A 24,829-nucleotide genomic window follows, 5' to 3' on the forward strand; every position below is an offset into this window, starting at 1 on the left:
AATAAACATTTTTTTTATGGAAGCGTAGCCTCACGGATCCACCAGCGGGGTTTTGTAATTTTGTGACTGTACCACGTCTAGTGCCACGTACACCACTGGCGCCGTGGACATAATATCGTTCAAGCCGACCTGCCCTCTGCTATTTATCTTAAGGGCAATTCCCCCCCCCCCCCCTTGCCTTCCCTTGTTTTCTGCCCCACGAGCAGAATTTCATAGGGAGCCTTGCTCTGGGCTGCCCAGCCCGAGCACTGTCGTGGCTGGGTGAGCCGGGAATCAATCGGGGGAGGGAAAATAGAGGGAAACCCCTGATTAGTGGTGGATGAAAGCTTGCGGCAGGATGGCTTCCTCTCGCCCGCCCCTCCCCAGCTAGAGATCTGTTTTGAGCTGAGGACACTGCCAGGCAAAATAAAATAAAATAAAATAAAGCAGCATTAAAAGAAGAATACATTTACTTTTTTTACATCTTGCCTGGCTGCCAAACAATACGATCAGCGGGCGCTTAAAAATCCTCATTGTTAGTCCCTCCCCCTCTCCCAGGAACAAGGCGAGGAAAGAAGGCCGTGACGCCATTCGCCTGGGATGCGGCGCCAAGTTTGTTTCTGAAGCGTTCGGTTCCGAAGCACGTTGGGTGCTCCTGCGCAGCTGGCAGGCGCTTCGTAAATCCATCTCATTATCAGAATTAACACAGAACGAGAACGTGGCAGCAGATAAGGTGGATGGGGGCCTAGCCAATTATCCGTCCCAGTTCCGAAGGCCCCAGTTAATCGCTGGCGGTGGCCTAAGCTCTTCCTCAACTAGGGAGCCTCCGTGCTTATCCTTACTACGATCAGGAAATATCACATGCTAAGGGGGTGGGGGAGAGGCAAGGAAATAACAGATGCCCCCCCCCCCACCATAGGTCTGTAATAATAAAGTGTTACTACGATTTCCTTTGTATAATAACGGTTTGTCAACACGCACAGCACAGATGTTCTCAGTTCACCCTGTCGGAATCAGTGATGTGAGCCCGGCTTCCAAGAAGCTCGAGTCTTTCTCTCTCTCTCAATCTGGTTGGGTTGAAGCTTGTTGTTGTTGTTGTTTTTGAAAGCAGCACACTAAGGGTTTTGTGCCAACCCACCCACTCGACGGCCATTTTCTTGGGATCTTTCTCTCACTAATCGCAGGGCCAACTTTTTTAATTGCAGGCATGCAGGTGCTAGCCCAAGGCTGACATCCTATTACTCTAACCTTCTCTTCTGACAATCACGACTGTAGAGAAAGACAGAAACCGTTTTCAGTTCTATTCTAGGTCACATGACTAGATCCAAGGCACTTGGCAGACATTTTTTTATTCAGATGGAAAGCTCATTAAAATCAACAGGATATTGGGTAGGGTTACCAATAAGATTCCAGGTCAGTAGGAGCACACTCATCTTGGCCTGGACTTGTAGTCCAGCTCTTTTTAACATATTTATAAATGACCTAGAGATGGGAACAACGAGTAAACTGCTGATATAACATTATTCAACTTTGTTAAATCACAAGAGGATTGTGAGAAATTACAAGAGGACCTTGAGAGTCTGGGCATCCAAATGGCAGATGACATTTAATGTGGACAAGTGCAGATTATAGCTGCATAAATCAAGGTTCCACACTGAGAGTCACCACCCAGGAAAAGGATCTAGGCGTCATTGTGGATAATATGTTGAAATCTTTTGCTCGGTGTGCACTGGTGGCCAAGAAGCAATTAGAATACTAGGAATTATTAAGAAAGGAATGGAGAATAAAACATAGAATATCATAATGCCTCTGTATTGCTCCATGGTGAGACCACCCCTTGAGTATTGTGTGAACTTTTGGTTACCACATCTCAAAAAAGACATAGCGGAATTAGAAAAGGTATAGATAAGGGCAACCAAAATGATAAAGGGGATGGAACAATTCCCCTATGAGCAAATGCTAAAGAAGTTAGGACTTTTCAGCTTGGAGAAGAGATGGCTGAGGGGAGATATAAAATAATGATTGGAGTGGAATGGGAAAACATGAATCGGTTGTTTATGCTTTCAAAATGTTCATAAAACTAGGGGACATTCAATGAAGTTACTAGGTGATACATTTAAGAAATTATGTATGTACTCAACACATAATTAAGCTCTGGAATTTGTTGCTGGAGGATGTGGTGAAATCTTAGTGTAGCTAGTTTTAAAAGAGGGTTGGACAAGTTCTTGGAGTGGAAGTCCATAAACAGTTATTAAGCAGATAGACTTGGGGAAAGCTGCTACTTATCCTTGGGATAAGCAGCTTGGAATCTAATTACTGTCTGGAATCCTGCCAGGTACCTATGGGCCCTTGGTCTGACCCAGTAGGGTATATCTTATGTTCTTCTAAGAGAAATAGAAACTACAAGTCCATGGATGCAATGGGGCAAAAACAGGACTGGATACCTCCAATGATATGAAGCCCTGTAGTCATCCTTAACATAAGAGCTTAAGAAGTGCCATACTGGTTCAGACCAAAGGTCCGTAATGCCCAGCATCTTATCTACGACAGTGACTACTCCAGATCACAAGTATCTGGTAGGATCTCCAAAAATAGGTCCAATCCTTGTTCCTCATAATCAGGGATAAGCAGAGGCATTCCCAAGTCTACATGACTAATAATAGTTTATGGACTTTTCCTCCAGGAATTTGTCTAAACCCGTTTTAAACCCAGCTACACTAGCCGCTTTCACCACATCCTCTGGCAATAAATGTATCACTGTTTACCCTTTCTCCATCCAGTCCTACTCTGTTTCCTATTCCTTAGCCAGTTACCCATCAACAATAGGACATTGCCTGCAATCTCTTGGGTCGGGGAAGGTGTCCTTTTCTGTGAGAGAAAATTAAACATACGAAGAAAATTAGATCTATAAAATATATAACTTCCCTGAATATGCCAGGTGTACTATTTTCTCTGAGGAAGAGTTCACTGCTATTAGCTATCTCTAGGGTTTTGGGCACGGTGAAACCTGGAAGCCTTTTTTAAGCCTTCCAGATGTTTTGCAAAACATTTAGAGGTCGATATTCAGTGCCACTGAACTGGTTAAGTTCTAACTTAGCTGGGTAAGTGGTGCTGTCTGAATGTATTTGGCTGTTTACCGACTATTGAGCTGGAGAGAGTGATTGGAGGGACGGCTAATTTAGCTCGGTAAGTGCCGACATTCAGCTGTTTGTCTGTCCCGATAATTAGCTGAACAAACATATCCGGCTGAGCGTGTTCAGTGGAGTGGTCGTGCCCCTGAATATTTTTGGCCAGGTTAGCCAGATAACTTGTTTGGCTGGACACTGGCTGAAGAGTGACCTCTTAGAGCTTTGAGAGAAAAATCACTTAAGGGGCTAAATGTGTCAATGACTAGCAGTGCTAGGGTTTTAAGCACCTACAGGCCATGGCCACAGAGAACGGTGCCATTTATCAATCAGCACTGCATACCCTGAACTCCAGCTGGACTTTGAACTGGATGCCTCCAGGAGCCCTGCTTAAGACACCTCAGTATTTGGTATAGTAATGGATGGATGACAGAGACATCTAAGACTGGAAATGAGCTGAATGTACCCAATTACAAGGCCACCTGCCTTCTTGGATATCCTAACTTGAGCTGTGCAACTCTGCTGAAAAAGCTCAATTCATTCCTTTGAAAACTTAACAGATGTGCAGCTGGCTCCTTTTGCACGGCTGTAATTATAATTACTGTGTCTACATCAAGAAGGCCTTACAGGATGCTTAGATGTGAGGACCCGAGGGTAAAGCCTGAGATTGGTGAGACTCTGCAGGACCAGGAACGGGCAGGATGAGGATAGATAGGTCTCCCGGTCCTTATTTCATATCCTGTGCCTAACTGCCGCACACGTCCTAACATATAGCATTTTAAATCTCTCATAAAAGAATTTCTTTTTTTTTTTTTCCATGAGATAACCACACAGAAAGTGACAAAAGCTGTCGTGTAAGCTCGGCAGAACAAGATCCACACGTCCTGCCTGACAGCTCGTTACAGCAAGCGCCTAATCTTTCCAAATGCCTCCGGTCTGTGCTGTGATAACACTCACGGGGATGGTAAAAGTCATTTGATGTTAACACAAAGGCAACACATCATTCTGAAGGAATTCCGCTGCGGTGCTCGAGCAGACATGATTGGGCTCTAGGGAATATTCCAACAAAGATCGATATTGCTATGGGCAGGAGAGGACAACTCCCCCCCCCCCCCCCCCTCCACCAGCCACATCCCCACCATTTCTATCAAACACCGGCTTATGTTAATTATCGGTCACCCTGGCTGCAGTTTCCTCAGTTGTCCTGCCACAGGCTATCGACCCGTGAGGTCTTGGAAGTGGGGCAGGGTTGCAACTGGATGGAAGTCCGCGAGGATTATGGGGTCCTGCAGGAAGTGGTGCTGGAGACTCAGTAGGGAGCACGCCTCTCTAACGGGCCGATTCAGTAAAGTCCGCGGGAGAGCGGACGAACGCCCGCTCTCCCGGCGCGCGCACCAATACTCCAACCTGGCGTGAGAGTCATTTGTCCTACTGAGTTAGCACTGTCCCAAAATGCCAGTATGGTGTTAGAGTCATTTGTCTGACTGAGTCAGTCTGACCCAGGAACAGGGCTTGCGCAAGATTATTACATAATAGAAGGACATAAGAAATTGCCATGCTGGGTCAGACCAAGGGTCCATCAAGCCCAGTATCCTGTTTCCAACAGTGGCCAATCCAGGCTATAAGAACCTGGCAAGTACCCATACATTAGATAGATCACAAGCTACTATTGCTTATTAATTACTGTCATAGCAATTTATGGATTTATCCTCTAGGAACGTATCCAAACCTTTTTTAAACCCAGTTACACTAACTGCCATAACCACACCCTTTGGCAATGAATTCCAGAGCTTAACTATGCACTGAGTGCAAAATAATTTTCTTCGATTTGTTTTAAATGAGCTATTTGCTAACTTCATGGAGTGCCCCATGGTCCTTCTATTAACTGAGAGAGTAAATAACTGTTAACCTGTTCTAAGTCCTTTCATGATTTTATAGACCACTATCATATCTCCCCCTCAGTCATCTCTTCTTCAATGCTGAACAGCCCTAACCTCTTCAGCCTTTCCTCATAGGGGAGCTCTTCCATCCCCTTTATCATTTTGGTCGCCCTTCTCTGCACTTTCTCCAGTGCAGCTATATCCTTTTAGAGATGCGGCAACCAGAATTGTACACAGTATTCAAGGTGCGGTCTCACCATGGAGTGATACAGAGGCATTATGACATCCTCCATTTTATTTTCCATTCCCTTCTTAATAATTCCTAACATTCTGTTTGCTTTTTTGACTGCCACAGATGATGTCAATGTATTATCCACTTTGATGCCTAGATCTCTTTCCTGGGTGGTAACTCCTAAGATAGAAGGTAACATGCTAGGTGAACCTTCAGCTTTGCATCCCCCCTCCTCCCAATTAATTTTCAGGCCCATAGGCTACCTCCCTGCACCAAACGTTTTGTTAATTAAACTCAACAATCATGAAGACCTAACCAGGACACCTCTAAGAATGATCATCTAAAAATACATAATTGGGCATGATATTTTTAAATATTAAATTTTGTTTTGTATGTAAATATATATAATACAAATATGTTTCAGAAATTATGTCACAGTGACTGATGAATGTGTCATCTATGAATTTTGGGGATAGACTGCAAAATAACAAGAAATACATACATTTACAAATTAAAAGAAATCTATACTGCATTGGCTGATCATAAATCTCTGAAATGGTTGGCTGGGCTGAACTAGGATGTTTCCCCTAGCTACTCACTATACAAAATAAAATCAGATTCTGCTGTCACCTCTGTAACAGTGACACAAACTCCTTCCACTGTGAAGTAACACAAAACGCTACAGAAAAAAAGACACTTGGAACCTATATTGCAAACCTGTTATATCAACACAGCACTAACTACCTGAACTCAAACAGCAACAACCCTACCTATGAAAAGGCAATGTCGTAAATATTACTCCAGGCTCTAGAAAAACCAATACTACTTAAATATTTATATAGTGCTTCAAGCACTGTGTGCAGCACTGTACAGATACACATCAGAGACAGTTCCTGCTGCAAAGAGCTTAAAACCTAGCCAAAGCAGACAAGACAAATAAGCATTTGGGGAGAATGAAGGAAAAACGTAATATCTAAAAGGTGCGTTAGGTGCAGTTTATTTGGAGACGGGGGTCATTTTTCATTACCTGGAATTCTGTGACAAAGTAACACAAAACCTTTACAAAAAATACACTCGGCACATACAGTTGTGTTTCGCCACTCTTGGTCAAACTGTATGTTTCAATGAATCTTTCCGTGAGCAGAAGCTGACACAACCTCTACAAGGTACAAGTTAAAAATTCTTTGATGCACGCTATCTGCCGAAATAGGGCTGCTGATAGATTCAGACTTTCAGTTCTATATGTGTGGATATGCTTGCATATATGCTTATTAAAAAAAAAGAATCTGGACTAGTTTTATAAATGAGTCAAAGTTGTTTTTGCATATTATGCGTTATACTAGAAGAAGAAATATAGTGACTCTTGGATTTAATGCTCAACAGAAATTTGTTTTAAAAAATCTACTTAAAAAATCCTGAGGGTAAATGATAGCTGTGGTGGTTAGCTCTACTTGGAGCAATGGGATATCATTGCTTAGCCATAAAATATGCATCCAATACCCTTTTAATTGCTTTCTATAAATATTATGAAAAAAGCTTTTTAGTAGCCAATCCTCAACATCTTTTGCAAATTTTAATGCAACATTACTGTTTATTTGCTGATTTTTACAGAAAAACAGTGAATATGGCATGTGCAGAAGTTTGGATACCCTTCCAGTTGATTCATTATTACTAATTAAAAAAAAAAAAAAAAAGTTAATAAGGCCCCAAAAGTTGATTGACTCGTTAGGCGTTCAATTAGACAAGTGAAGGCAATTCCATAGTTGAACAAATATTCTGACCTGTCTAACTTCTCAGGTTACGACTGTTGTTTTGTCTACTTTCAATAACCATGGGCTCATCTAAGCAGCTGCTGTCTGAACATTTTAAAATAAAGTTAATTTACTCTTACAAAGCAGGGGAAAGCAATACAAAAATTACTGAATACTTCCAGCTAGCAATCTCAACTGTCAAAAACATTGTTAAGAAATGGAAGTTATTACAGTATCTTGTTTAGTTGTAGCACAACAGTTCAATTATCAGTTTATAAGTCCAAAGCACTTTATTCCAAAAAATTTCAGGCTTATCAAAGTTTAGTTTTGCATACTTTAGATAATGACTTTTGTGATAAGGTTGTAAAAAAGGTTTCCATCTGACAGCTCTGCCATGCAGATCACTGTTTTGCAAGCAATACTGTACTTTGGACCTGTGGACAACTACTTCACTGTCAGCTAAACTTTTCAGCAGGTCATTTTCAGTTATTTATGGGTTCTGTTTTGCTGATCTAATCAGTTTTCGGACAGCTCTATCAGGGATTTTTCTTTGTCTTCCAGCTCTTGTGTTGGCTTCAACAGTTCCATGTAACATCTACTTCTTAACAATATTTCTGACAGTTGAAATTGCTAGCTGGAAGCATTCAGAATTTTTTTATAGCCTTCTCTTGCTTTGTAAAAGTGAATTATCTTTAATTTCAAATGCTCATCGGATGCTGAGAGGAGCCCATGGTTATTTAAAGAAAAGAGAACAACAATCACAACCTGAGAGGTTAGAAATAACAGAGTATTTGTTCAACCAAAGAATTGTCTTCAACTGTTTAATTCAAGGCTTAATGAATCAATCAACTTTTTGGGCTTTATTTACTTTTTTTTTTTCAGTAGTAATGATTGAATTGGAAGGATGTCCAAATTTTTGCACATGCCATATTCACTGTTTTATTATTTTCAATCTGTTAAAACCAGCAAATAAATAGTAATTTGCATTAGAAATTGAAGAAAGATGCTGTGTTTAACTTTGTATCATGTAGAGATTATTTCAGCTTATGTTCGCTTAAGAGATTCATTAACCAGGGGTGCCTAAACATTGGCATATAACTGTATCTATCACACCTCCTATTGGGAAAACAGAACAAGCCAGGTTGCTACGGATCCCTACACAGAAACTACCCATTAGCAGAATACCTCACATCCGTCAGACATGCAGAACCCAGATAGACCCTCGCCAAATACAGACTATGGCAGTGCTTTTCAGCCCAGTCCTGGGGGGGGCACACCCAGCTAGTCAGGTTTTCAGGATAACCAAAATGAATATGCATGAGGTAGATTTGCCCGCAATGCTCCCACTGTATGCAAATCTATCTCATGAATATTCATTGTGGATATCCTGCGAACAACTGGGTTGTGAAGTGCTGGACTAAGGGACCACAGATTAGAAGTAGAAATATGCAGGCAAAAACTGAACTCCTTCAGAACAGAACGCCCTTCCTGTCTGTGACTTAAGGTGGAGCAGGCTAAGTGCCTGGTCCTGGACTTTTAAGAAAGGTCTATCATATACTCCTTTACACCATGCTATGTACCCGCCTGCCTCCCTTAGAAGGGGATAAGAAGCCAGGCCCAGGGAGAACCAGGGGAAGAGATAGAAGCCGAGGAAAGGCCAATACACACTAGCTGTGAATTATATTGCTGTATTTTTGCTTTTGAAAGCTGCTAAGGTAAGCAGCACTATTTCTGTTTATTTTTCTGCAAGTAATAAAAAGGTTTATGAGCAAAGAAATAAAAAACGGACCATTCTTGGCTCTGCTGTCCATGGCAGCCTCTGTCCCTCCCCTTTTGTCCTCGCAGGCAGGAGATGTGTGTGAAGGTGAAAATAGGAAAAGAAGGGGATAGATTAGGGAGAAGAGTAGCTCTTCTTTGCTCTGATTTGTTAATTCCAGCCTTAGCCCCTACCCTCCCTTGCACAGGAGAGGCAGGGAGGAAAACAAGAGGACATGGGCTGGATTAGAGAGTACATTGGCTCTTCTTTGCTCTGCCCTCTCTACTCTCTCCCTCTCCTTTTGTGCCCTACACACTGCCCAGGAGGGGAGGGGCTGAAGCAGGAAGCAGAGGTGAGTTCTCTGCTGCCTGTGATTTTCAGGCACTAGCCAACAGAGTCACTGGAGCAACGCCCTGTGTGCTCATGCCTAGAGAAGCCCCTAGGCCACCCAGTCCACTTAACAGAAGAACTGGAGGGACCCTCTCCTCTCTGAGCCAGTACTAACTCAGCATCCCAACATAATGTTCCCTCTGAGCCAGCACTGACCCAGTGCCCCAGCATGGTGTTAGAGGTCACTCTTCCCTCTGAACCAGTACTAATCCAATATCCCAGCATGGTGTCAGAGGACATTGAGCTGCAAGACTGCTTTCTTTAAAAAGAGACATTAAACCAAGTCTGTGTCCAAAATGTGGTTGTTAAAGATCCAAAAATAGAGATGCTAATTGCCTTGCCCTGACTAACTTCCAACACAGGACATATATTACAGCATCTGCCAAGGCCCTCGCCATAAAGAGATTCTGATTAGGATCTTAAAAAAAAAAAAAAGGATTCAGCCTTGTTGTCGGTGTATGTAACTGCTGAGAGAAGACAAAAAAAAAAAAGTGTGCTTCACTTTAGCTAAAAGTATTTCAGAAACGTATAAATTACAATGTGTACCACACGGGATTCTCTGCTAAACTCGTCAAAGCTCTTGCACTAAAGGAAAAAAAAAAACAGAAGAAGAAAACCCTCCAGCTTTGACGCCACCAAGGAGCTCCATTGCACAACGCCTCATGAGAAGGACATTATCCTGTGTGACCTTCGAGGGGCGCTAGAGGGCAGGGCGGATTCCACAGCTGCATTAAAAAAAAAAAAGATTTTCGGCGGGGGACGGCAGATGCGAACCGCTCAGCGCGGTTTAATCTTCGTTGACTGTTCCCGTCGTGATGAGACGGGAGAAAAGGGAGCGGCGCGTGGCGCCTACCTAATAGGACACGCATTCAAAGACCCGGCTAACTTTGTCCAGATATCCGGCTGAAGCTAAAGTCGCAGCCGGATACCCGGTTAAATGTAACTGCAGAAAACTCGCAGTGGCTAGAGTTAGGGCAGCCATTCGAGCTTCTGCACTTAGGGGAGTAATCTTAGCCGGTCAGCCCCCGAATTTCGCGTTAATGGGCTAAATTTGAAAACTCCACCCTGCCCTGCTTTCCTCCGGCTAAATCGGTGCGGATAGATTTTAGCTGGACGGGGGGAGGCTGGAAGAATTTATATGAATTTTCTATGGACATTGTTTTTATATTTTATTTCTGATGTGGATGCTCTATTTTATTTTTATACTGTTGGATTTTATTGTATTTGTTTGTCCTCTGTAAACCGATATGATGTTGTTTCGAATACCGGTATAGAAAACCAAATAAATAAATAAATAACCTGCTAAATGTATGTGGTTAAAGCCGATTTTAGCTATCTAAATCTTTAGGTTACTTTTTTTGAGCAGGGGTTGTATCGTTTTCTTCCTGCTCCTATAGGCTTCCACCTCAATCAGAATTGGGCCCCAGTGGACTCTGCTTCCATAGTTACCTATGAGTCCCCCTCCCCCTCCAATTCCACATTCGTCGTTAATCCACTGCCCCCACCTCACCCCCCCGCCTGCCATCGCCCAGGCTCCCTTCCTGCAGCCTGGACCTGCGCAACGGCCTGCATTGCTGCTGCCGCCTGATGACCTGGCATTTCCCTGGGGAGGGGAAGGAGCACCATGGTTGCCTACCTCAGCAGCATCTCCAGTCACACCAGCCTGTGTATGCCATTTAATGGCACAAGGGTTTCGGCTCCTTGCCGGCACACGTACCTGTGAGAAAGTCTGAGAACAGGGGCTGCCAGAGAGCTTTTGTGACACGAGGGTGAAAGGTCAGCGCTTCTCTCAGGCATGACTCTGTTCCAGGCCCCTATCCCAGAACAGCGCTCGCCTCGCTGGCTATGTGGTTTTTCTGTTGACTATTGCAAATTCCTTCCAGTTATCACAAAAAGTAAAGTAGCACTGAATGCTTTAACCTGCATGCCTGTTTCACTATTGCCAATGGGAGCATGCCTAGCCATTAGAATAGTTATAATAATACTGTGGCACTCACAAAAAATATGCTGTAATGTGCATTTGTTGAATTGCTTTTAACTGAAACCAATAAACCAATGCATTGATAAATACAGCAAGCACGGTACATGCAGCCACCTAGGGAGGAGGGATGACAGTTCCCATCCTCTTGGGAGGAGGGATATTACTTTTTTTTATCATCCAATGGTAACTGGCTGCAACAAACAAATCAGAGATTTTTTTTTCCAAGTTCAGATGACAAATCAGTGACCAAGCCAGGCAACAAGCTGGGGGGGTGTTTGATCTCCGGATCAGTGCTCTGAGCCAGTGGGTACAGCCCCTCCATTGTAAAACTCCAATGAGAAGTGATAACAAAGTCATAAGACCCATCAGAGCTCCGAATGGCTCTTTATTTTCTCTCTCTCTACCCCCTCGCCCCCCAGATGGCAAGCTAGGGGGGCTGTGGGGGCCGAGGGGTGCTGAAGGCTGGAGAGGCAAGTCCTCCAACTCAAAAATTCAGATCTGCTCCTTGTCTGGCAGGGCCTGCCACCTCCGTGCAGTATCCAGGCCCCTCCTGGCCAGCTCCAGTGGATGGGGGCGGGGGAGAGGATCCAATCCCAGATCCCCTATGCCACAGAGCATTTTGACCCAGCTTCCCAAAGGCAACTTTGAAATACCCTAACTGCATATTTTTCACATAATTTGAGAATCTCTTCCTAGTCTGGGACTATTTATTTATTTATTTATTTATTTAAAAGTATTTATATACCGTTTTTCAAAACAAGGTTTTTTTGTCAAAACGGTTTACATTGTAAAATGAAAAATAAAATAAATAGAGTTAAAAATTAAAGATAAAATTAAATAAAATTAAAATACAATAATTGGTATATACCTCATGGTAACAAAAAATCTAAATTAAATAATAAAAAGTAAAAGTGGAGCTGGGCCGTAAAAGATGTTTTATGGAAGGGAAGAAGGTAGGAGAAAATGAATGGGGGGGAGGGAAGGCGTAAGGTGGGAACAGAGTGATGTTAAAGATGTGGAAGAAATTATTAGGTTGCTAAATGTTGATTATTTGACATAGTGTATTGTGGATGAATATTAAATGCTAATTGAAATAAATATGTTTTTAGTGTCTTCTTAAATTGTTGGGTATTGGATATTGAACGAAGTAAATTGGGTATCGAGTTCCAAATGGTGGGTCCTGCTACAGAAAATGCTCTTCTTCTAGTAATATCAAGTCTGGCCTGTCGTGGGGAGGGGATGTCTAATAAGTTTTGAGTTAATGATCTTAAATGACGGGTGGGTTTATATATACGGAGTAATGAGCAAAGCCATGTGGAAAATGAGTTATGTAGTAAGCTATGAATAACAGTAAGAACTTTGTATTTTATTCTATATTTTATTGGTAACCAATGTAAGGATTGAAGGATGGGTGTAATATGTTTTCGAATGGGAGTACCTGACAGAATACGAGCAGCACTGTTTTGAACAATTTGCAGAGGATGAATTATAGAATCGGAAAGTCCTAAATAGAGAGCGTTGCAGTAGTCTAGACCAGAGAAGATTAGAGATTGTAGAATAGTTCGAAAATCCTGATAAAAGAGAAGAGGACGGAGACGTTTTAAGAGTTGTAATTTGTAGAAAGATTTTTTTGTTAACGATGAAATATGTTGTTTCATGGATAGATCTGAGTTTATGATGACTCCTAGGTTTGTGGCGTGTTGTGTAATAGGAATAGATGTTCCATTTATGGACCAATGTGAAGGTGGACCAATAGAAGTCTCTGAGATAGAGGTTAAATGAACTATTTCAGTCTTAGATGGATTCAGTTTTAAGCGATTATGGGACAACCAGGAATTAATAGTGGATAAGTAAAGAGAAACCATATTTAGAGTATTAGACCAAGATGTTTTGTAGGGAACTAGGAATTGTATGTCATCTGCGTAGATTTTAAATTGTAGACCGAGTGAAGAAAGAATGTGACAAAGAGGTAGTAGATAAATATTGAACAGTATAGGTGATAGTGATGAACCTTGGGGAACACCAGATGGAATTGTGTAAGCATTAGAGGAGTGATGATTAATGTTAACTTGTTGAGGACGATCTGTAAGAAAAGATATGAACCAATTTAGAACTGTACCTGTTATACCAATAGATTTAAGACCAGAGATGAGTATGTGATGATCAACGGTATCAAAGGCCGCTGAGATATCTAGGAAAACAGCAATGTAGTCAGTGTAAGAATCAAAAGTGCAGAATAGGGTATCAAAAGAAGCTAGAAGGAGAGTTTCAGTTGAGTGACCTTTTCTGAATCCATGTTGATTAATGTGAAGAATGTTATTGTCTGATAGAAATTCAGATAGCTGACGTAAGACTGCAGATTCTATTAATTTGGCTAAAGAGGTAAGTGATGCAATGGGTCTATAATTATTGAGATCGGTTGCTTCTTTTGTTTTGGATTTCAGGATAGGTAGAATAGAGGTCTTTTTTAAATTATTTGGAAATTGTCCTGTCTCTAGAGATTGGTTGACTAAAGAACACAAAAAAGTACATGCATGAATACTGAGAGCTTTGAAAAAGGTGCCTGAACAAGGATTTTCAGGAGAGTTTGAGGGCTTTTGTTTCTTTATTATAGCTAGTATGGTGTCTTCGGTTAAGGATGTAAATTCAGACCATTGGTCATTGCTGTCTTTATTGATAAAGGTAGGATAAGGTAGTTGAGAGAATTCTTTAGAGATATTTGTTACTTTTATTTTGAAATGAGTGGCAATTTTGTTGCAAAAGGTAGCATCATATTCGGTGAAATTGTCACTTTGAGAGGTAGTCAGTTGTTTTACGATGTTGAATAGTATGTTTGGGTTACCATTAGCTTTGGAGATTTTATTAGCATCCAAGTCCAACCCAGAGAGGCTGATTCCGTTTTGGTTTTGCCCCGTTGCATGCATGGAAATGTAGTTCCTGTTCTTCTTAGGGACCATGAGAACTACAACACCATCAGGCCGATACTGCAAAGTGCGTGGGAAAACAGGGCGCTCAGCGTTGAGCGCCTTCTTTCCCAACATGCGCCCAGTCACCTCTCCCGGGCGCGCCACCCCGTATTTAAATGAGGGGTCGCGCCAAAAAAGGAGGCGCTAGGGACGATAGTGCGTCACCGGCGCCTCCTTAGCAGCAGACGAACCTAGGAGAGGTGGCCCTGTCAGTTGGGGTTCAGAAAACCGACGCTCAATTCTACGAGCGTCCGTTTTCCGAACCTGCTGGACGCTCGTAAAACCGAGTGTCCTTTTTCCTAACCTGACCCACCAACACATAAAAAAAAATAAATTGTAAATATATATTTCTTTAAACCTTTTTGGTTCCTCTGACTTAATATCGCTGGGATAGTACGGTGGAGGATGTATAGAAAAGCAGTATTTTCTGCTTTTCTGTACACTTTTTCGGGCTGCTCAGAAATTAGTGCTTAATTTCTGAACGTAATATGTGCAGATCGGGCGCACGTTTTTGTTTTTTTTTGTGGCATCCCGGGCGAATTACTGACAGCCTCGTCAACATGCGTTTGCACGTGATGGGCGCGATTAGTTTCAGGAGGGGTTTGGACGCGTGTTATGGATGCGCACTTTACAGCGTCGGCCTACATGTATGTAATTTAGAGGGGGGGGGGGGGCCCAGGTTAAACCAGGCTGGATCATCCCGTTTAGGTTGCCATGGGTCAGCTGGCCGCCCTGTTCGTTATCTTTCTCCCATTTTTCCACCATTCCTCCATTCTTCCTTTCTCCTTGTCTGTTTGTCTCTCTCTTCACCTTTTTTCTTCTCTCCCCTCCCCCCCCCCCCGCCTGTCTTCCTGCCTCTTCCTCTCTTCTCCGCTTCCTTCCCTTCTCCCCCCTCCCTCCACACACAGACACACACACACACAAAATAACAAAACACCCAGTTCTCCCTGAAGCTTGACTAAGTGCTGTCTACCCCTTATTAAAGATAATGAGAGAGTAACTGTCTCTATGGAAACCCACATTTAACTTTAATTGGTCTTAGTATTACATGACTCTCACCTCCTCTGCTGCATCCCTGCCGTCGCTGCCAAGTTCATTTCATCAGGGAAATAGCACTCCAGAGAACAAAGTGACGGGCAAGTGGAGGAACTGTTTTGGCAAGTTTCAGGGCTCAGTGGGCTATTTCTAAGTTGCGCTCATGAGCTGTGGTCCATGGCGCCATCCGCAGCCAGGAGATCAAAGCCAACGCGCGCTTTGATAATGCATTGATTGCGGCCCTTGGCGCAATGACTGGCCGGCTACTGAGGCCCGGGGCGCGTTGATCTTGGCCATGTGGGAGACTTAGGGGTTTGATTGCCAAGCCCGGCTGCTCCTTCGGATGTCTGGGGGGATCCTGTGGAGGCAGCGTTCACGGCCTCCAGGGAAGGAGGCGTCTTAGCCACTGCTGGCCAGACCCAGGCTGAATGCACACCAGATTCTGGGTTGAGGGGGGGGAGGGGGAAAGGAGAGCGAGGGGCTGCGGTCTGTGACCCTGGGCTGAGGACTGTCGCACCAATGGCTGGGCTACAGAGGAAGGAGGGAGAAGATTAGAACTAGGGAAGAGGGAAAGGAACCCTTGAGTGGTTGCCAGTGAAGGCTCATAGGGCCATAGGCAACGACGGATTTCATTAGATGCTGGTATTACTGGCACTGCCCCGCCCTCGGATGCTTCCCATCCCCACCAGACCTCGGGTGCTCCGCTCTGGCTGCGGTGAGCATGTGCCGGGACTATGTCAGCCCATGCTCATAGGACCCATCCCCCTCAGAGAAGCCTGGCTGCTGCGGGATCCATCAGCGCAGCTTGACTTAATCCCCACGTGCTTGCTCACTCTAGTTGAGGATTCACCACCGGGGCAACGCTTCTGAGCTCTGGGGGGGGGCGGCAGGAGGGAAGGGATCCTAGATCTACGGCGGGATTGTAGTTCTGCAGGGCAATAGGAGAAGGAGGAGGAAGTTTGCTGCCCTAGGCACAGGCCTAGTGGGTCCGGTGTCTAAATCAAGGTGTGGCCATAGCCCCAGTAGAGGCAGATTCCAGTTGGACTGGAAGCCTAAAGGAGCTTGTGCTCCTTTACTTCTCCACTCCACCCTGAAAAGATTCTGATTGGGTTTCATAAGTCCCAGCATGCACCGGTCCTGCATAAAGTCTGGTGCTGGGCTTGATGGACCCTTGGTCTGACCCAGTATGGCATGTTCTTATGTTCTTATGTTCTTTCTTATGAAACTATCACAAAGGGGTCTGGCGGCATCAGGTGGGGCTGGTCTATGGCTTGCTTTGGTGTTTATCTTATCCAGTCTTTCACTTTATTTCAACCAGCTGTGCACAGTGTAGACAGCTGTGAGGCATCTGATACATCATCACGTTCAGCTAAATTCAACCATCCACCCTGATGACAGCAAACCTCTGGGGGACCAGTACCCCAGATTAAAAAAAAAAAAACAACCTAAATTAAATTCACCAATCTAGCACATTGAATTCCAAAAAGGAAGATAGGATACCAGGAAAAAAAGGGGGTGGGAGGAAAACAGAATGAAAAGAGTAATCATGGCTTATCTAGAACACCCCCTTCAGCTAATTCTATCAGTGCTGCCAGGTTAATCTCTCCCTAATCTACCCAGCCAAAGTCATTTAATCCAAGCATCTAGAGAGGGTCTCATAGGACCAGCCCACTGCTGGTCTACATGGTTAGGAGCAATTTACTAAGGCAATGTGGAAAAGGAAGCAACACATTTCAGAGAAGTGCTGGAACTGCCTGGTACTAATTTTCACTGTCAGCTGTAGGCTGAATTGTAAGAGTGTGTGGTTGGTAAACGGTGCTCTGCCTTGTGCCTTTTCTTACTGTTCCCTTCTGGAGCTGTTCAATCACAAAATACGAAAGAGGAGATACAGAGGTGCACCTTCTGAATAAATTTTATCTGCCTGCACTAGCTTCCTGAAAAAACAAAAATCCACATTTAGCTATTCTGTAAGTTATTATTGGGCAGCACCCAACTGCTCAGTAATAACTCATAGACAGCCTCAAAACTACTTTCTTCGTTGAAAAAGCCACATCAATACCACCTGATTTTTTTACCCAGGCAAGCGGCAATGCATTAACCGTAGAGACATAAAACTATTAGAATAATTTCTCAACAACACAATACCTAAGACACAATATTTCTTGGGTTCTCATACAAATGCTAGCTACGAAGGGGAAGAGGAGAATAGCAATGAGTATCCATTCATCGTCTGGGAAGTGGAAGGGCACAGAGGTGCTACGGCTGAAAATTACATCTGAATTTTATGAAATTTAAACTCTCCTTGAGTTAGCTGGAGTCCAGCATTAAAGAAGGGGCTGGGACCAGGTGCTACCCTGATAAATCTGAGTTTACCGAAAAGCTGAAGGAGTGGGAGCGAAATTAGAAAAAGAGGTTTAGCATGTGCGCCTACCTTGAAATATTTTTGAACAAACAAACTGAAGACGGGTTTTGGGTGGCCTATCAGTAACACATTTTTTAACTTGAGTGATGGGGAAATGAGTTAGGGTGGGGGAGCAGTAAAGAGGGCAGGAGGAGAGTGCTGGGCACCCTGACATCCAGAGGCACTTTCCAGAAGATGGATCCATTGAATTACAGCTACTCGGATCCTTATGACCAAAATCAGTGCCCAGCAAACAGGTCCTGCACCCACTGAAAAGTTCGGGGGAGGGCCTGGCAGGGCCTAAGATTTGTGTTGTTTGAAAACATCCTCTGACAGCTTTTGGCTGTATTCACAATGACTTTTCTGCCTGTCCTTGAGTAGGCTTGCAGTGACCTCTGCTGGTCCATGAGAGATATTGGTGATGAGGTGAAAAAGAAAGCCCGACAAGACGCTGTAAGAAGCGTTGTGTTAACCCTCAGGCAGAAACTCTGCATCTATGTTATTATTGGTTAGAAAGCCAATTAAGGCCTCACAAAGCAAGGTGTACTGTGATTACTGTGTAGGGGAAATCAAACTAGATTCAGTGAAACACAGATTGTGACAGTAGATAAGGACCGATCTAGAAGCATAGAAAACATGTCGGCAGAAAAAGCCCGTATGGCCCATCCAGTCTGCCCATCTGTCCAATTAATTTAGCATTATAATTCTCATCACTCCTTCAGAGATCCCCTGTATTTATCCCAGGCTTTCTTGAATTCAGATACTGGTTTTCTCTCCACCACCTCCACTGGGAGTCTACCCCCTTTCACCCTCATCTCATGACCCCTTGTTCTAGAACCTCCTTTCCATTGAAAGAGGCTCAGCTCCCGTGCATGCAAACCTTTGAGATATTTGAATGTCTCTATCATATCTGCCCTATCTCGCCTTTCCTCTAGGGTATTCATGTTTAGATCTTTGAGTCTATCCCCACCTGCTTTAGAATGAAGACCACTGCCCATTTTAGTAGCCTCCCTCAGGACAGACTCCATCCTGTTTATATCCCTTTGAAGGTGCGGTCTCCAGCATTGTGCACAGTATTCCAAGTGAGGACTCACCAGGGACCTATACAGGGGCAATATCACCTCCCTTTATCTGCTGACCATTCCTCTCCCTGTGCAGCCAAGCATCCTTCTGGCTCTTACCATCACTTTATCCATCTGTCTGGCCACCTTAAGATCATCAGATACAGTCACCCCCAGATCCCGCTCTTCCTTAGTTCTTAGAAGAATTTCACCTCCAATACTGCACCTTTCCCTTGGGTTTTTGCATCCTAAATGCATTACTCTGCGTTTATTAGCATTAAATCTTAGCTGCCAAACCTTAGACCATTCCTCAAGCTTTGCTAGATCCTTCCTCATGTTTTCTACACCTTCCTGGCTGTTCACCCTGTTACAGATTTTGGTATCATTGGCAAGAAGACAAACCTTTCCCGACAAACCTTCTGTTATATCGCTCACAAAAATATTGAAAAGAACCTGTCCAAGGAGCGATCCCTGAGGCACAGCGCTAGTAACAACCCCCGCCTCAGAGAAATCTCCATTTACCACTACCCTCTGTCACCTCCCACTCAGCCACTCAGCCACTCTAGGATCCATTCCAAGGGTGCACAATTTATTTATAAGTCTTCTTACAGAACTGTGTCAAAGGCCTTGATCCAACTCGCTGGTCACCCAATCAAAGAAATTGATCAGATTGGTCTGACAAGATTTATCTCTGGTAACACTTTGTTGCCTCGGATCTTGCAATCCATTGGATTCCAGAAACTGCACCATCCTCTGTGTTAGCAGCGAGTCCCTTAGTTTGCTCACCACAGAGGTCAGACTGACTGGTCGGTAGTTCCCAGCTTCCTCCTTACTTCCACTTTTATGAATAGGAACCACATCCGCCCTTTTCCAGTCCTCCAGAATTACTCCAGACTCGTAAGGAAGCATTGGAAAGGTCACCAGCGGAGCCGCCAGGACATCTCTAAGTTCCCTCAGTACCCTCGGATGTATCCCATCCAGCCCCATCGCCTTACCTCCTTTAAGTTTAGTTAGCTCCTCACGAATACACTGTTCTGAAAATCGATTGAGGTTTACCTCACTTCCATTCTTATTTGTGTTCATTTTATGTGGTCCTGCTCCCGGCCCTTTCATAGTGAACACCGAACAGAAATACTTGTTAAGCAATTTTGCTTTTTCCTCATCAGCCTCTACTTATTCCTCCCCTCATCTCTGAGTCTCACAATGCCACTTCTGTCACTAACAGATCTATAAAAAGTCTTGTCCCCCTGTTGTACCATATTTGTTGTTTTTTCTTCTATTTGAATTTTCGCATTCCTGACTGCTTTCCCAGCTCCTCTTAGCTTTCCCAGATACTGTCGCCTGTCTTCCTCTTACTGTGATCTCTTGTGGTTTATGAACACTTTTACCTCTTCTCCCTCACCTTTTCAGTTTCTTCTTTACAAATTATAACAGTCTCCTTTTCCCTCTTCCCTTTATTTACTTTCCTAACAAAAAGATTAGTTGTCCTTATGATATCTCCTTTTAGTTTTGCCCACTGCCCTTCTACTTCCCCCAGATTTTCCCATCCAGCTAATGACTCCCTGAGGTACGCCCCCATTTTAAAAAAGTCAGTTTTCCTGAAGTCTAGGACCCGTGCCTCAATTGTTTTCTTCTGCGGTGCCCAAGCTGATTCCTCGCTTCTTTGTAACTATGGAAACTCCGTGCCTATCCAAGCTTTCTTGAATTCTGTTATTGTTTTGGCCTTCACCGCCTCCACTAGGAGGCTGGTCCATGCATCCACCTTTTCCACGAAGAAATATTTTCTAATTTTACTTCTGATTCGATCCCGCCTTCTAGCTTTATCATGACTTCTTATTCTGGAGCTTCCTTTCCACTGGAAAAGGTCTGCTTTTTTTTAATGCCTTTGAGATTCAGTATTTGGAGGTCACCCCCCTGTTTGTTTAAAAAAAAAATAATAATAATGGGAACTACAAGTCCACGCATGCAACGAGAACAAAACCTGGACTGACTCAGCCTCTCCCTACAGAGACGGTGCTATTTGGTGACCTTAACATATCGTGGCCTGCGAAGAAATGCCTTTCCCTCTGGGAACCCATACAGCTGCTGTCACTCTGCACTAAGAAAAACCAAAGCGAAGACCATGAGCCTCCTTTACTTCAAGGAGAACCGCCCTGTCTTCTGCCTGCCGAGGCTATAGCTACGTTTTCAGCTTCTCAACATTTTTGCTCAAAATCTGCCCTGTCACCAAACCTTTTGCCCTAGCATTTAATTCCCTGGCTCTTCCCGACACTGAGTCATGCTTACTGTTTCTGGGAGACGCCACTGCGCCAGCTGGAAGAGTTGGTTAAGCAAAGTGAATCTGTTGCTTCCCAGAACAGTAGAAGCTCATTGAAAAAAACTCTGCTGTGGCCATGGGGGCATGGTGTGGATCTACTGCAGCTTTTTAATCCAAAGGAAGCAAGAGAGAACACAAGTGACATTGCTGTTTCGGTGGGTGAGACAGAGTGTGTGTGTGTGTGTGTGTGTGTGTGTGTGCCACTGCTGACATGACTAGTAAATCAGAGGTTAATGAACTTGAAAAACTAAGATTAAGTAAGAAATGTTAGGATCGAGATAGGAATGGCATTTTATTGGCCTAATTATGTTGCTATTGTCACTGAATATGCAACATGGAGCATTTCATGTAGCATGATAAAGCTTGAACGTACCTAAGCATATTGATGTATGAATTAATAGAGAGCGTCACAGAACACGGGTATTAATGAAAGAGTACTGTGGCGTGGTAACATCAAGGGCAAGGTTTTGCGGCATGAAGAGTATCAGTGATCAGTGTTACCATGCGGTGATCCTGGAAGGGTACTGCATCACAGTAATATGCATGGAAGCGTGCTGGGGGCACAGTAATGTGCATGAAAGAGTACTAAGGCACAGTCATGTGACATGAAGGCTATGTTGGGACTGTAGCATCGGTGGAAGGATTGCTGTACAGTGACAAATGACAGCAGATGAAGACCAAAATTGGTCCTATCCAATCTGCCCGGTTGAGTCCTTTGGGGGAGATGAGCAATACAAATTTCCCACATGAAGACGAGCACCAACCAGGTGCATGCTGGGACTCGCAGTTCTGATTTCCCTTTTTGCACACCTTATGAAAAGCGAGACTACAGGGCTCTGCATGTGATGGTGTAAAAGCAGGACTGGGTGAGCCGTGTCCTGGAAAATCTGGTGCCAGCTGGTCAACCCTAGCACCAATTCCGGTTATTCCTGTCTTTAAAATAAAAAGTCAGCATTGCAATAAGCATGATGGAAAGCAGGAAGCAGCGTCACAGGTGAGGAAGAGGCAGGTGAGGTTGTCACTTACCTAGCTTCTTAGCCACCGCGGCATCCTTCTCCGCATCGACCAAGCCGAATCCTACCCCTTTACTTTCTAGGACTTGGGCTGCTAACTAGGAAAAGGAGAAGACATAGAAGAGAGAGAGAGAAGGAGACCAGTGTTTTAGAAGTCAGGGGTAAAGCAGAAGCAGGAGAAGAGCAGCTTGAAGCGTGAATTAGGGTCTGACTGTATTCACAGAGCACTTTGCGGGAATGGTTGAACTGTGGATTTCAAACAGCGCATGCAGTGAGAACAGTCAGAAGCACTTGGGGGAGGAATGACATTGTAGATTCCACATTTAATTCAGAAAGGGTAATTAAGAATTATTGTACATGCCATAGACACATATAACCACACAGAGGGCGCTGTTGGGCCCTCGGGTATACCCTGATCCTGCCTGGACTCACATATAACATCCAGTCCCCAAGCATTTATGGGATTTGTAGCCAGGAATCCTAGCATGCTTTGAGATGGGCGGTTAAAAAAACTGGAGCCAGTGGTTCAGGCAGCAGCACCGAGACACAAGAGATCCGTAGTCGGATCCTCCTTCTGCTCACTGGGGGCTGGTGGGGGCCTAGGTGCGCCATGGAGGCAGGGAGGGAGGGAAAGAGGATGGCTGATGCTGCTACTGTGGTGGCCCTCTGTCAGTCAATGAGTCCTGCCAAGGGTGCGCCTCGAAGAAGTAGGTCCTTGGTCCCAGGAAAGTAGCCCAGAGCCATCTGAAAGTGCCTGAGTGGGGGGCAGTCAAAGATACAGGGAGCAAAAGGAGGGTTAAAAGTTAACAAAACACCCCCCCCCCCCAACTGTGAGTGAGTGAAAGTACCCGGGAAGGGTTGAAATTTGACAGCTATGACAAGGTTTGCAGGCCCTACCAGCCCCCAGTGAACGGGAGCAGGATCCGAATCCAGATCTCTCGTGCCTTGGTGCTGCTGCCTGAACCCTTCCCATGCCCTCAGTGAAGAGACACCCAAAGCAGAATCACCCTATTGCACACATGGAGCCTTGAACCTTACATCCAAAGGAACCAGTTCCTAGCTGCTCTGCGTCCCCATCTTGGTAAACCCGCTGGAACTGTGGCGCAGCTCGAGTCCATTTCTTTTTAAATTCGTGTCCCAGCAGTGCCCTGAGATGTTCCCCCCCCCCCCCCCCTCTCCCTGAACACCTCGATAAGCCATTGATTAGATTCGCTACCTCAGGGGCCCAGGTCAATAGAAGGTCTGGAAATCCCACCCCCCCCCACCCAAAAAAAAAAAATTAAAAAATCAAAACCTCTGTGTATTTAAAAAAAAAAAAAAAAAAAAGAAAAAATGGATGCATTCTCCTGTTTTTGGAAGTCGAAATAAGAAACATCCCCTCCCTTCCCCCCCCAAAAAAATGTTTAGGAAAAATACTTGAGTTTTAAATAATTCCACTTTTTTTTTTTTGCATAATTTGGTATTTAAATGTAAACTGACACAATCCCAGCTGTTCCCCATCTCTCCAGTCCTGTAGCCACTTGACCTCCCTCAACACTTAAAATAGTTCCTTCTATCCCCCCCCCCCCCACCTCCACCTCCCCGCTGAGTCCAAGAGCATAAATTACCTCTGCTGTAGCCCCTGTGAGGTCGCTTTCCACTTAAACACCATCTGGACTCTGCTCAGATTCATTTTTTCCCCTGTAGTAGCACTTTCCTCGTGTAATCGAAGTGCCAGAGGCAGTTGGCGTGCCTGGGTTCATTCCCACCCCTCCTTCCACTTGCCCTTCCCACCCCTATCTCCTTCCACCCCCCCCCCCCCCCCCCAACCTTCTTCCAGTTGGCCAGGCGGGTAATAGATGATACTTTTCTGCGGCTCCAGCAAACTTTAAAATTAGATGGGCCTGCTCAGCTCTTTCATTTTTGAGGAGGAGATTGAGCTGGCGGTCGGTGGGGTGGGGAGATAGAGAAGGTGGTATTTGTCGTCACTCTCAGCAAACCTTAACCCTGTCAGTGTGTGCGCCCTGGCTCACTGGTGCGGCCTTCGCGCCTGATCAGCCGTGCCGCGGGAAAGTCACCGCTGCCTGATGCACAGATCCAGGCCCGCACCCGGGCTCTGCTGTCGGCCGCAAGCAACACCAGCGGTGGCTCTCGAACATGCAGGAGGCTCCCTTTCTGAGAACACGCGTGACCATTGCCTGCCTCTCCCTTCCTAACTTCAGCCCGAGCCTTGAGTGCGGTAATTAAACAGGCAGCATGCAGGGCAGAGGTAGCCGGGCCCTGCCTTGTGCGGCACACACATTGCACACAGCTCTTGCTCCTCTTCCCCCTTCCTCCTCCTTTGAGTGCTCCCGGCCCTCTGGCTTATCCCCAGGCTGAGTGAGACGGGGAGAGCCCGCACTGAGCACGGGATGTGACTCGCTCTTTCCGCTGGGAGCAGCACAGTGGAGGAGTCGCATGCAGGAGTCAAGGTAACTAACCGAGCCGGCTGCCCGCACCGCACCAACTTCTGTCTTCTCCTGCACTTGTACCTACAGAGAGGCAGCCCATTGGGATGGGTTCGCGTGTGCCTCTGCTCCCCCCGCCCCTTTCTTTTAAACTTTGGAAGAGAGGACTTTCAGTGCTCCCATAGCTCTTCTAGGCCATACGAGTCCTCTTCGTGTCTGCACTGCCTGCTCGGCAGAGTTTGATGTGCCACATAACATAGGCATAGGCTCGTATCTAGGGCAACAAATTCCCAAAGCACCTAAAATATGGGAGTCCCCCTGCTGCTCTTTGATTTCCAAGGGCAAAAGCTCCCTACCCCATGCTCTCTACCTATGGGCATCATAATCTTAAATACAGCACTGCATCTAGGTGCTGGTGCTGGTTCTGATAGCGTTTTGCCACATATAGTGATAATGTGGGTTGGCAAACAGAGCCCTGGGGTGCCATATAATATATGGACCTAGAGCAAGGTGCTC

At 44.8% G+C, this 24,829-nt stretch overlaps 1 protein-coding gene across 1 annotated transcript in view; it reads right to left on the reverse strand.

Annotated features, from left to right (window-relative positions):
* Nucleotides 1-24,829, reverse strand: part of CASQ1 (calsequestrin 1) — an 82,280-nt gene that overhangs the window by 50,588 nt on the left and 6,863 nt on the right. The window contains exon 3 of the mRNA XM_029580930.1: nucleotides 21,901-21,985. Coding sequence (XP_029436790.1) covers nucleotides 21,901-21,985 — 85 coding nt within the window. The remainder of the gene's footprint in view (nucleotides 1-21,900; nucleotides 21,986-24,829) is intronic.

Source organism: Rhinatrema bivittatum, chromosome 16 (assembly GCF_901001135.1).
Source record: "Rhinatrema bivittatum chromosome 16, aRhiBiv1.1, whole genome shotgun sequence".
NCBI lineage: Eukaryota > Metazoa > Chordata > Amphibia > Gymnophiona > Rhinatrematidae > Rhinatrema > Rhinatrema bivittatum.